General features: G+C 37.7%; 1 protein-coding gene across 6 annotated transcripts in view; it reads right to left on the reverse strand.

Moving 5' to 3' along the window:
* The window catches only part of DLG2 (discs large MAGUK scaffold protein 2), a 2,103,489-nt gene that overhangs the window by 394,842 nt on the left and 1,695,197 nt on the right, over positions 1 to 13,450 (reverse strand). For all 6 annotated transcript variants that reach the window (XM_040489720.1, XM_040489714.1, XM_040489717.1 and 3 more), the window contains one exon: positions 7,453 to 7,521. In XM_040489720.1, coding sequence (XP_040345654.1) covers positions 7,453 to 7,521 — 69 coding nt within the window. The remainder of the gene's footprint in view (positions 1 to 7,452; positions 7,522 to 13,450) is intronic.

The raw sequence follows: 13,450 nt of genomic DNA on the forward strand, positions 1-13,450 counted from the left end.
CACTCTCTCAATGCATTCTAAACATACACAAAAATTCTCTCCACTTAACCCAACTTGGCCCCCTGTTTTGGTGAGGTCAATTACATTTCTGTGGTTAACAAAGGTTTATATTTTTGACCAGGGATCCCAGCAACTAATAACCTGAATAAAGCTTCCCCTTCAAGTCTGAAAGTATTTCAGTGTACTTCTCAGCATACCAGGCTCCTCTCAGTTACTCTGGGAAACACTGCCTAGTATTGCTTTTGAGGATCAGGGCACAGAATGTTTTGGACAGACTTCTGTGTAAGGAAGAAATTGACCATTCATATTGATTATGAATCCTGAAGGATGGCTGGATATGTGAGTGTGTGTGGGCAGAGATGACTCAAGCCACTGCCCCTGAGGCCCAGCTATCTAAAGCCCAGTGGTCCTTTAGGCCTCATGTTTGGAAATATTCTTACAAATTCAGAAGCCAAACTTTTCTATCTTCAAAAATCATTAAACTCTATAATGTTAGAGTTGGAAAGTATCTAAGATCTGCTCAAAATCACATAGTAAGATGTGGCAGAACTGAACCTAGAACCCAGATCTCCTGGTTCTCAGGTCAACGATACTTACACTTTCTACAGTGACCATGTGTTTTGGAACCACATCGGGGCACTTAGACCAAGACTATTTTAAGTCAGCATCATCCTGAAAAATCTGAAGCATGTTAGCTGCAAAAAAGCTCCCATAAAGGCAAAAGGAAATGGGTACAGGACAAGAGAACCAATGGTTCCAGCCAAGCTTGTGTTCCCAGAGTGTTCCTTGGAAGCACAGCTGTTCAGACCCAACATGGGAATGCCAGAGGCTCTCTGGCTGCAGTGGTGCCAAGGTGCCATGGTCTCAAGAATCCAGAGTGGTCTTAGAGTGTGGCGAGGGGGTCTCTTGTGTCAAACATAGGTTCATGGCTGTTCTTATCAAGACCGGCCAGTCCCTCTAAGAAAGAATGATGATGCTACTAACACCGAACAGTTAACCTGAGAGGATGGTTTTTCTCCTAGATGTATTTGTATACAGACAAGACTGCTTCTTGGTTATCCTTTGGATACTCACAGACCTCTCTATTTGGAGAGATTTTTAGTGAGGGTCTACTAGGCAAACCATCCACTCTGTAAACAATTCCTTCTATAATATTCATGAAGAGGGTCATCTGGTTTCTTGTTGAGTGCTACTTGTAAAGGTGGTCAACACCTCACAGAGCAGCATTTCATTGAGGTGAAAATGCCAGTTAGTGGAAAAGTACCTCTATGATGTTGCTGGAATGATCTTCTAAAGTAAGATAAAACAAAGTGTATGTCCTCTGGTGGATGAGAGAAAGCTACATGATAGCTGTAGATACTTCCTAGTTTTGGCTCTGTTAGCCAAGTACTTTAGTTTTTTGCACATCATTTCCCTTTTTTAATCTCCACCTTGTTCCAAATACGTTCCTCAAAATTTAACTTGTGTCCCCTTTCCTAAGAATCCTACCTGGTTTCCCAGAGGTAATCACTTGTAACCATTTCACTTTTAATTCCAGTGGCTACCTCCATATTGTTAACAATATGCTTATAGGGAGAGTATTTCTTTAAATTCTATTTTGTTACCAGAATGACATGTTTCTTTGAGGATAGTTTTTCTCTATGTATGTGTATTTTATTGTTGTTTTTTTTTTTGTCATTTTATGGGTTTTGTTAAACTGTTCAGTAACTCATGGCTGGCTGTTCATATTTAAGAATGAAGTAGTAGAAAGGCTGTAGGGGCTGCTGCAGATAAGGGCAAGTCTTTTCCACTGAAAGACTTCAGGTTAGGCAAGCAAACCTGAAAGCTGTCCCTATAATTGGCATACCATGAAGGGCTCTGCTGTGTGGTTACATGCAAACTAGCTTAGCTAGGTTCCTCAGAAGAAATTCTATTTCTTTAGAGAAGAGCCTTCATTTTCTGACAGGTGGTAAGTCACTGCCTTGTAGCTGTTCTGTATCAGGAGTGTGTGTGCTGAGTAGGGGTATCCTCAGTCCTATTCTCAGACTCTGCTCTCAGCCCATCTGTTGTCACTGTTCTGAAGTCTCTGAATTTCCTGGGCTTGCTAGGCAGTTCTGCCGCCTCCTGAGCTGTAGGCATCCAATGCTGCTGCACTGTGGTGTGCCTTTTTGTGGGTGGCATCCCTGGAAACAACTTTAGAAGATGGCATTTACATAGAACACAATGGCCCTGCCTCCCTGGGTGATCTAAGTCGGGGCTGCTTTGCTCTATTTCATCCATCTATACCCCACCATCTGCTGTCATCCAGAAGTGTGAGGGAATCTTTTGGCCTCTGATGCCTCTCCCACTTCCTTTACCATTATGGGATTGTCTCTTCTTTATTCTTTTAAGTGTCCTTTTAATGGGGTCTCAGGAGGAAGAAGAGATTCAGGTGTGGGCTGTATCTGTCAACTTGAACCTGAAGCAAGGAGCTCACACTGTTAATGGGGATGTTATTCTGCCTCCTCATGTCTGGCATAGTTAAAGATGATTCAGATATCGATTTAAAAAACAGCAGTAACTCTAGGTAGAGGCTCAATTAGACAGTTTTGTTGTCTTCATGGATCAAATTAAGTGGAAATCTGAAATATCTCCAATTATTTTATGTCAAGTAAATAGCAACGTAGGTGAAAAATATATAAACATATGGACTTTTAAAGTACATTCACTTAAAAAATATCCTAAGTAGTTGCTTTTCACAAAAGCATTAGGAAAGAGAATTTTGAAGCAAGAAAATTTCCAATTTCAGTTGATTGCCTGCACTCAGCAGTATAACACCTTAATGAGAATCCTGTTAAAGACCCATTGGCCTATGCAAAGTGAAAAATTACTTTCCCACTATGGGCTCAGTGACAATGATTGTATGTCACATTATCTCTCTATTTGTTGGCCAGCTGGGCACTTAGAGCATGAATTTTAGTGTTCTGGGCTTTGTGGAGAATTACTGAGGTATCCCCTTCTAAATATTCCTGCAGCACAAAATTATTTCTGCCTCAAATATTTTATATCCAGAAATGCTTTACATAAATACATATATATATACATATACATACACGCATATACAGTATACACATATACATACATATATATATTTAATAGCAGGTGTTCAACGTGGGTCTTCAAGCTAATCGTGGGTATAAAAAGAAAAGTTTTGTTTTTTCAGAACACTTGGAATAAGTATATATTCAACTAGTACTTATTGAGGGTCTAATATGTACCTGCTACTTTTGTAGAAAGTTGGTGAGTCCTGTGCTATTCTCCTCTTGGTTGTGGAGAAAACTCATGCTTAGAGAGGGTAAGGGTCCTGTTTTGAGAATGACAACAACAGATAGCAAAGAGGGCAGGATTCGAAACCAATTTTTTGATTCCAGACTCTATTTCCTTCCATGATTGCAGGGAAAACAGTATTTTTCATACTGCATGATTCACTAGACATGAAGAAAAATGCTTTATACCAGCTAAAACAATGGAGTATAGCTGAGATTACAAGTTGTGTTTTTTATAAAAGGACTCATTCTTCCATTTATGATGTCAGGGTAAGGCCTTCACATCTTTGGTCTCATATTAGCAGAGAATTAGCATTAGTGGTTGTGGTTATCACAGAGGTAATTTCACTCAAGTGGAAAACAGTGCAAAAGGCTAAAACAATCTTTATTGGCAAACTGCTAATAAGCTTTGCGAGTAAGAAGAAAGAAGAGATTTGGAAATAGCTTTAGAAGAAAATGCCATTATTTAGAACAGCTGGAGGGAATCCTCTCTGTGTTAATGACCAATATGTGGCATGACGGCCATATTGCACCCTGCCAAGGGAGGTCTTCATAAGGAACAAGGAAGGTGAAGTTGAGACCAGTGGGAAGCTCAGCTCCCCACTCTCACCTGTACCACAAACAACACCTCTGCCATGTAGCATGTACATGGGCTTCCAGATCCACCCCAAATGGTGGGTTATTAGCTCTGTTTAATGGTTTCCAGATTTAGAGTCAGTTATGGTTCTTTATCATTTTTTAAATAAAAGCCCTAGGAAGTTCTTCACTATGTCTTACTTATCCTGAAAGTGCTTTATGAATGGTGTGACCAGAGCTCTCCGCCTCAATAAAGACTTTTCATGCTGCACTGTTGTACAGCAGACTCCAATTTGATTTCAAATCCAAACTGTGCTACTTTCTATGTAGGTGTCCTTGGGAAAAGTACCTAACCTCCTGAGAATCAAGATTTACAAAAAGGATGCCTATTTCATAAGACTATTTTGGAAATAAAATTAGAGAAGATAGATGAATGGATGAGGAGAGAGAGAGAGAGAGAGAGAGAGAGAGAGAGAGAGAGAGAGAATGACAACATACCAGGTGCCTAATAAGCACTTGATAGTTTCCTTTCTCTTCCCTTAAAGAACTATCCATGAATATGTACTATTTTTATTCCCAACAAGTTGCACATTTTGAATGTAATCTCATTAATGATAAGCTCCCTTCTTCCAATCATAGAATCTTGACGCTGTCAATGTTTCCTTGATAAAATGCTGTCCCATCCCTTTGTTAACTCTGGATGTACTTTCCATGCTAGCTCTCCATGTCTGATTTAACATGCAGAATTCAAAACTGATCACAGTCCTTTGGAGAAGGTGATCAGTGAGTTTTGTGGAATAGTTTTTCTAAACTATGGCTCTTTCCAGAAAGGGGAAATCGATGGGAGTGGTATGGAGAGTTCAGTCACAAGTGCTGACTGATGAACATTCTCAAGTCCAACTGGAGACTGTTCACAGGCTGGGGGAGACTATTTCCTCTCATGTGTTTATGTAGTCTCTCTGTCCTAAACTTTCTCAGATATATATACCAGAAATGTAAGAGCATTTGTTATGCAGGTCCTATATTCTGTCTTTTGGAGCTGAGGATAAGCCAATATGTAGAAAAGGCTTACACTATTCTTTAATGTGTTTAACAAGCATTTAAGTATAATCTTGGCAATTAAAATACTTTTGTATATAAATATTAACTCAACAATGAAGCAAACTCAATGATGTGGATTGCTTCCACAAATGAGCATTACCTGTGTATATAGGAATAAGTCTCTCTAAAGTAGCGATGACACCAGTCCCTGACTGTTTTAACGAATCTTTATTTAATATAAATGTGAAACTCTCCCGCCTGATAAATTAAGTATATGTTATGAATAACAATAACAACAGCAATGAACATTATACTATACTATAGCAAATACACATATAATTCCAGTAATATTATAAAAAACAATAAATATAATTTTAATTATTTAAAAAAAATAAAAAAAAATTATTGAGAAAAACTCTGTAAGGAAATACATTTTACAGATGAGGAAATTGAACATATAAAATCAAACAAACAGACAAAAAAGAAACAAACAAACAAACAAACAAAAAAAACAAAACAAGCCATTTGCTATCACCCAGCTCATAAGTTCCTGAGCCCAGATTTAAACTCAGTGATTCTGGCTATGATCCAGAATCTAGACCACCTTCAATATTACTACAGAACCAAATGCGGCGAAGTATTGATTGAGTACTTACTTTGCCTTTGTTTTTTTGTTTTTTTTTCGTGAACTAGAACAAACGTTACAATTAAGACACTGCCCTGTTGAGAAGAAAGTTACTTAAATTCTCCAAAGCTAAATTCATATTTAGCAACCACCCCTATCTCTCTGTTTTTGTTTGTTTACTACAGGAACAAAAGTGCTTTGACATTCTTTACCATCACAAACAGAAAAGACAGGCTACCAGGGGAAGGAGGTGTCCTTTTCAGGGAGTGCAGTGACTATGCGGCCTCTCACCACATTCCTTTTGTTCACCTTCCTATGGGTTTAGGGACATCCTGAGCTGAGGGCAAGAAAGGGCACTCTGAAAAGTATTTATAGTATTTATACTCTTCCAGGAAGTAAAGAGCAATGTCTCTTTCCTAGGTGGATATCCACTTACCCATGGAATTTGCTGCATTGCCCTGTTGCCACCCAGGTTGGAAAAGAACCCTGGACAGTGAAGACAAGAAGGTCAGCCAGGGAGAGAAGAGGCAAGGACTGTCCCTGGTAAGCTCAACCTGAGGAGGAGGAAAGATACCTGCCACTCATGCCTGCAAGCCTCATGTTTGAAGCTGCTGAGGACAGATGAGAAAGGGGCACTCTGAGAGGAATGGGAGGGACTGCTAGGGCTCAGGCAGTGGTGCATGCATGGTAAGTCACAGTGTGCCATTGCTAGGAGTTCTGTGGAAGAGACAGCTGAGTCATCCAAGGGACCACATGGCTGGGGGAGCTGTGGGAGTCTCCCAGCATCTGTGCATGGTTGGCTATCCATGGCTACATCACCAGAGATAACCAAGAAAAAGGGACTGGCCACAGTGGAATGATAAGGAAATTCCATTTCCAGTTTCCTTTTTTGCCCCAATACTACCAGCGGAGAAATCTAAGAGAAATGACAATCTACAGGGTGATGTGAGAAGGAGAAGACAACACCTCTGTCAACTCCACATTCTGGTGGAACTCAAGCCCTAATTAAGTTAGAAGGAGGGACAGAGGTCTGAACAAAACAAACTTTTAAAACAGAAAGGCTTGAATTGAAAAGTCATTAAGGAAGCCTACCTGTCAACGAGAAATAGGTTTGAAGCAAATTTGGTAACAGAGATTGGAAAAGTAAAATGATTTAATTTTTATAAGTTAACCAATGAAATGTTCTCAATTAAACCTGTTGTAATTATCAAACAAGTAGAGGGAGATATTAGCCCCTTTCCTCCATCCTCTCCAGCTTTTACCTGATTGGAGAATTCAGAAATACAAAACACTAAGTCCTCTACAGATAAGCCTGCTCAGCCAACATCTCCATTCTTATCTCCTGCTCCACTGTCTCACACACCGTAGGCTGCATCACTCGATCACTTAATGGCCTTATGACACCTCGTGCTTGCTCATGTATTCATGTTTTTGCACATGCCCTTTCTTCTGCTCAGAGTACCCTTACTTCCAGTGTCTGTCAGGCAAATATCCACAGATGCTTCAGTTCTCAGCTTGAGAGTTATATAATCTCTGAAACCATCCTGAACTGCTTCCCCCTCCTTTGATGCCCATTTTCATCCATGTGTCCAACCTGGATCCTCCCTTAATCTCTTATATGCCTCTCTTTGTGATGGTTACACAGGATACAAATTTGTGTCTGTATTTCTGCCCCTCCCACCAGACAATAAGAGTTCTGAAGGGAAAGAAGAGATCTTATGTGTCTTGTTAAACATTGTACCTAGCACAGTACTTGGCATGTAACATAAGTTTTATAAATATTTGCTAAGGAAAGAAGGAAGGTAGGTAGGGAAGGAGGAAGGAAAGAAGGAAGAAAGAAAGGAAGAAATAAAGAAAATTTCTTTACATTCAAGTGATGAGGCTGCACGGTTTAGTTTAAGAGAAGGCTCCATATTATTATCTTACCCTTCCAGGGAGATGGCCCGTTGGAGAGTTACGGAAGGCTGGCGGGTTGCCGTGCTGTGCTGAGAATGACTGCAACAAAGAAAGAAAAACAAACACAGATCATTTATTTAAAATGTCTTTGCACATTCTCATCAGTCTTATTGTCAAGTAAAGGGCACATCTTGAAAGAAATACAGTAGAGATTGAATGGCTATTCTTTGGTGATAAGTAGACTCATCCACAAAATTTAGTACTCTACCAGATAAGGGGTTAATATTTCTTTAAAACTTGATTTCAACATGTATTATTCATTTGAGGTAAACTTCAAATGACAGACATTAATGGAAACAAAATATTTAGAAGAGGTAATTTTTTCCCTTTGGAATGAGACAAGAGCATAGAAATATAAACTTCATCATAATGTAGTGTCTTACTTTTTTAATGCAGAACATTTTTTATAACAAAGTTTAAAACAGTGAATTTGAATATCAGAAGTATTTAATTAGTATAAGTTTTCATTTTAGTTCACACTTGTAACACCTGTAAAATTAGTAACAATTCAGCTGCTGGATGAACACAAAAACTTGAAAAATGAGACTTATGGTTGCATACCAACCTTAGAATTTAATGTAATTCCACATCTTGTTTTGGTCACGTGGTAATAAGACCTATCTTATGGATAAGCAGTTGCAGTAAGAATTATAATGTTTATTCTTCCTTAGGCACTTATATTGCCTGAGTCATTTTTCTAAGTTTGTATGTTTATATCTTTTACTTCTCTCAATCCTATGAGGTATGCACTGTCTCCATTAACAGATGAAGAAACTAAGCTAAAGAGAGGTTTAGAAACTTGTCCAAGTCATGTGGTAAATACGTGTGCTTGAGATGGCATCTACACTGATTTTAAAGCCATTATTCTTAACCATCATGTTGTCTCATCTCCCAATTAGTGACAATTTTTCAAGTTTGTAAGAATGTGCTTTGTAATCTCAGAATACTCTTCGATTAGAGAGAGGTTCATCTAAGATATGCACAATAACAGCAAAAAGCAATGCTCTGTGGATTTCCTATGTGTTAAAATGTATTATAAAATGTGTTTCAGTGTGTAATGTTAGTTTGCAGTATTGATTTAATATCTTAGTTGTAATGTTAGTTACATATACATATAGGGTATGAAGGTGTACATACACAAATATATGAATAAAGAGAACCCGAGTCCACTGTTTGTAGAACAGTTAGACACCTTTACATAGACAGCTCCACCATTTCTCAGCATATACTTCTGAAAACACCAACATTGTCAGAGAGCCAAGCTGTAGCCTACAGATTTTCATCCAGAACTTCGGTCATTAAGGACGAGAAGCAGTATCTCTCTGTGAATAGTTTTTAGTTGTGACATGGATGACAGTTATGTGAGGTTGAGGGAGCAAAATTTGGGACAGTAGCTAAAAGCTAGAGAATGTTTTTTTTAAGTTAAGGATTGTGTCCTAAGTTTGCTGGCATCCTTCACAGTGTCAAGCACTATATATGTTCACTGAACATGTTTTGATTGACCAGTTGAAAAGCAGCAGAGCATTCAGCAGCTGGACCATGTAGCCAGACTTCCTGAGTTCAAATCCCAGCTCTACCACATGGACCAATGTGACCTTGCTCAATATCTACCGGTATCTGTGTATCAGTTTCTTACCTGTGAGATTGGGATAGTAATACTACTTTCCTCCAGGGATTGTTACAAGGATTCAGGGAATACAATATTTATAACAGTGTCTGTTACGTGGTAAAACTACATAAGTGTTTGTTAAGTAGATGAACTAATATGATTAGCAGTGTGTCTACTTTAACATATTTAGTACTAAATAAGAATTACTTAGATCACTTCTTTCAGCTATCTAGTCACTGCCCCAAAGTGTATATTTGTGAATATAAGTTTGGTGACAAATATCAAATTAAAATACATTTTCTATTGTAAAAATACTATAAAATTAATGAAAATCAAAATAAGGAAAAGCTTTAAAAACTCACATATAATTCCATTACCTTGTATCATATGTTACAGAATTATCTAATTTAAATACTGCAGCTGTTCTATAGGTATGTATGAGTATCCACATTTTATATATTAAAAAAGACACACAGAACTTTAATGACTTATCAGAAATCAACAGCCAGAATTCAAACTAAAGCCTGTCTTGTTGCCAAGTGTGTGTACTTTCCACACTATGCTATTTACTTTCTATACGTCCACATGTGCTTGACGTAATTTTATATATACATGGACCATATATAAGATTACATCCTGCATTTGTTCCTCACATTATAATTTAAGCATTTTTATAGGGATTCCATAATTATTATTTTGGTGTTATATAATGTTACTTCCTCTCAACATATAATAATAATTTACTATTATAATATAATGCATATTATATAATAATTTATAATTATATAATTATATATAATAATTTATTTAACTATCCTTTTATGGTTAGGTATTTGGGTTTTTTCTACTGTTTTAATATCATTAACAATGCTGCAGGAACATATTGATACCAATTACTTTTTCTTATTTGACAATTTCCTTTGACTATATTCCCCAAATGCAAACATTTACTAGGTTCTTTTTGTTGGTGTTGTTAAAGCTTATTTAGTTCTTTTGAGAGAGACAGAGATAATGTGAGTGAGGGAGGGGCAGAGAGTTTCTGTGCTGTGAGCGCAGAGCCAGATGTGGGGCTCGAACTCCCAAAACTGTGAGGTCATGACCTGAGCCGAAATGAAGAGTCTGATGCTTAACTGACTGAGCCACCCAGGCATCCCAACATTTACTAGGTTCTTGATTTATGTTATTAATTACTTTTCAAAAGTTTTGTACCATTTTATTACCTCTTCTCTACCTATTATATTTAATATATTTTCAAATAAAAAAATATAAAATATATAAACATCACTTTCACCACAGTCTTAGAGGCACTGATATTATAATTAAAAAAACTGTTAAGTATAAAATGATACTTCAGATTTATGAGTACTTCTGTGTTCATTAGTGAAAACGACCATTTTTTCTATATGCTTAATTGCTAATGGTATTTCTTTGTTTAAACTGTTTAATCCCTTCCTTTACTGTATATATTCCACTAGTTTAGGAAGTGCCAACAGTCATTCTTGGGTAAAGATCAATGATGCTTGCTAACCAAGATTAATGAGTAACTAGAATTCTTGATAGCTTCCTCACCATTAGCCTAGCCCATATAATTAAAACAAAGAAATATTCAGTAATCTCATTTTACTTATCACTACTTTAAACTAATTACTTTATTATTCTCCTTTAAATTATTCCAGTAATGTCTCTTTTAAAGTTTTGGTGACACTTAAATTACATGTGGAAGACACCTTGAAGTACTCACAGAATTTGAGTCCTTTTACATTACACATGCAAAGTCAGCCAGTTTCTCAGTCTGTGAATTTCGAACAGAGCCTTTTACAACATGTAATTATCCTTTTACTTTACTAAGACAAATACAGTGAATTATCTGTTAGTCAAGACCTACAGACACAAGGGAATTTTTGTTATTCCCTGATGGAAATATGTAAGCAGGACTTGAATGGGGAATGGTTGCAAAGCATATTAGGAGCTACATGATAGTGATAATAACTGGTATTTTTATAAAAAAAATGTTTATTTTGAGAGAGAAAGAGTGTGCACATGAGTGGGGGAGGGGAAGGCAGAGAGAGAGAGAGAGAGAGAGAGAGAGAGAGAGAGAGTGAGAGAGGGAGAAGGAGAGAATGCCAAGCAGGTTCCACATTGTCAGTGCAGAGCCTGACATAGGGCTCACTCCCACAAACTGTGAGATCATGATCTGAGCCAAAATCAAGAGTAAGATGCTTAACCCACTGAGCCACCTAGGCGGCCCAACTGATATTTTTACTCCCCCGCCCCCCGAATATCTTCCCCTTGGGACCAAGCAGGTTCTGTGCATTTCATACTGTTGAGTACAAAGACAGTGTGTGGCTAATTTTACCATGACTAACAAATTCCCAGTGACCACTGCCTAGCCCTTTCAGCGCCTCAGGCAGTGGCCAGCCAGATGGAATTCCAGACAGAGAACTGACATAGGAAGAATCACAGCAGGAAAGAACAGCTAAAATTTAAAGCTTTTTAACACTGGAGTGCTAAGTGTTCAGAATGTCTTTGTCTTATGGTCATCATTTTCCTATCATTTTTCTAGATACTTTGAAACATCTATTCAGAAAAGCATTCGATGATATGCCTCCCTCACCTCCCCAACACAGCTGACACAGTGCTGTATGCACCATCCCATTTTTATCACACAGCCAAAATAGCCCCCAGGACTGAGAATCACCACCATTTATTTTCATGTCTTTTTTTTTTTTCTTTCTGCTAAGTCATGTATGTTTTCAGAGCAAGGAGTGGGAATTATCCATTTGTACATTCTCATCTCAGGGCTGACTCACAGAATGTGCTTCATAAATGCCTTTTCAAATGATGAAAACCATGGGTTGCGTTCCATCTATCTGTAAGACCCCATTCCCTCTTTCAAACTTTATAACAACATTGAGACTAGCCATTATGCTAATTTTTGAAGGAAGTTAAAGACCAAGGTCTCACAGCTAGTAGGTAGCAAGAGTAGAACCCATGTTTGCTGGCTCTAAAGTGCTTGCTCTTTAAGAAAAATCATGTTGCCTCACAGAAAGACGAAAGCAAAGCTCTGTGGATAGTTCAGACAGAGGATCCAACATATTTTGTCAAGAAATGCTGAATCTCACTGAAGATCACTGACAGTTTTGTTTGCATAAAATAACACCCAATATTTTCTCTATAAATGTCCAACATGCATGTCAGTGGCGTTTGAAGATAATTTAATACAGGGACTTCTCTGTCCTATCCACACCACCTTATTAGTGAGCCCCGGACATTTGTGAGCATTTGAGTGATAGTGGCTGAGTAGGATGAGAATGAGGAAGGTTCAGCAGCATGTCAGCACCCATACTGGGGAAGAAGTCCTGTCATGTGGCAGGAAACATATGGCATCCCTTGGTACGTAGTAGCTTGGTTGACATGACAAGTCAGGCAACTGTGGAGGTAAATATTACCAAGACTTTTTAGGATTTAGAGAGAGATAACAGTCTTATTGCCTTTCTAAAAATTATGCTGTCATTTGAATAAAACAGCCAGAGAACAGTAGAATCTCTTTTCCAGGAACCCTCTGATTTTCCAAGTAAAAGACTGGCTGTCGCTTAAGAAAATGAAATTGAAATGATGCTGAAAGATTCATTCTTGTTGCTGCATTAACTTTAAATTTTTCTGAGCATCTGAATTGAAGCTGTTTTATTACACACACAACACAGAGGGCCTAGATGGCGGTGATTAATGGGTTTTTAATTTTCTCCCACTCTAAAGCAGGAATGCACAGGATAACCAGTCTTTCAAAAATGTTGTAACATTAAAACTATGTCATTTTATGGAGAACACAAAAAGGCTGTTGGGTCTTCTATTAACAAACTGGTAACAGTAAACTTATTTAATGTGCCTTGCTTGTAAAGTCCCATCCAACTAAAATACTTCCTGATGTGTTTTCAATAGTCTGCTCCATTCTTCACTCATATTTTTGAAGAACTGTCATCTTTCCTTGTCATATTTAACTCTTCACCAATCTCTTGAATGCCTGTATCTATCATTTATCTCATCTCTCTTAATATTTATTTTCTTTTATATTTCTACTTTCCCTTTCTTCATATACATGCATTAAGTTGCCACTATTCTTAAAAAGAAGAGTATGTCTTCTTGAGTATTCAATCAGTACCTCAAATGCAACATAACCAAAACACCATTACCTTCCCCCATGAAGCTGGATATCTCCCCTGTTGCTTCATTGACACTTATATAATTATTTATATCTTCTGGTAACATCTAACAAATGTTAACTGGGAAGTGCTTTAGATCCCTCTTTGATTCCTTAATAGTATAGCACTCAATAAATACCTGATAATAAAGAAGATGGTA

Source organism: Herpailurus yagouaroundi, unplaced genomic scaffold (genome assembly GCF_014898765.1).
Source record: "Herpailurus yagouaroundi ecotype Mexico unplaced genomic scaffold, PumYag 180, whole genome shotgun sequence".
Lineage (NCBI taxonomy): Eukaryota > Metazoa > Chordata > Mammalia > Carnivora > Felidae > Herpailurus > Herpailurus yagouaroundi.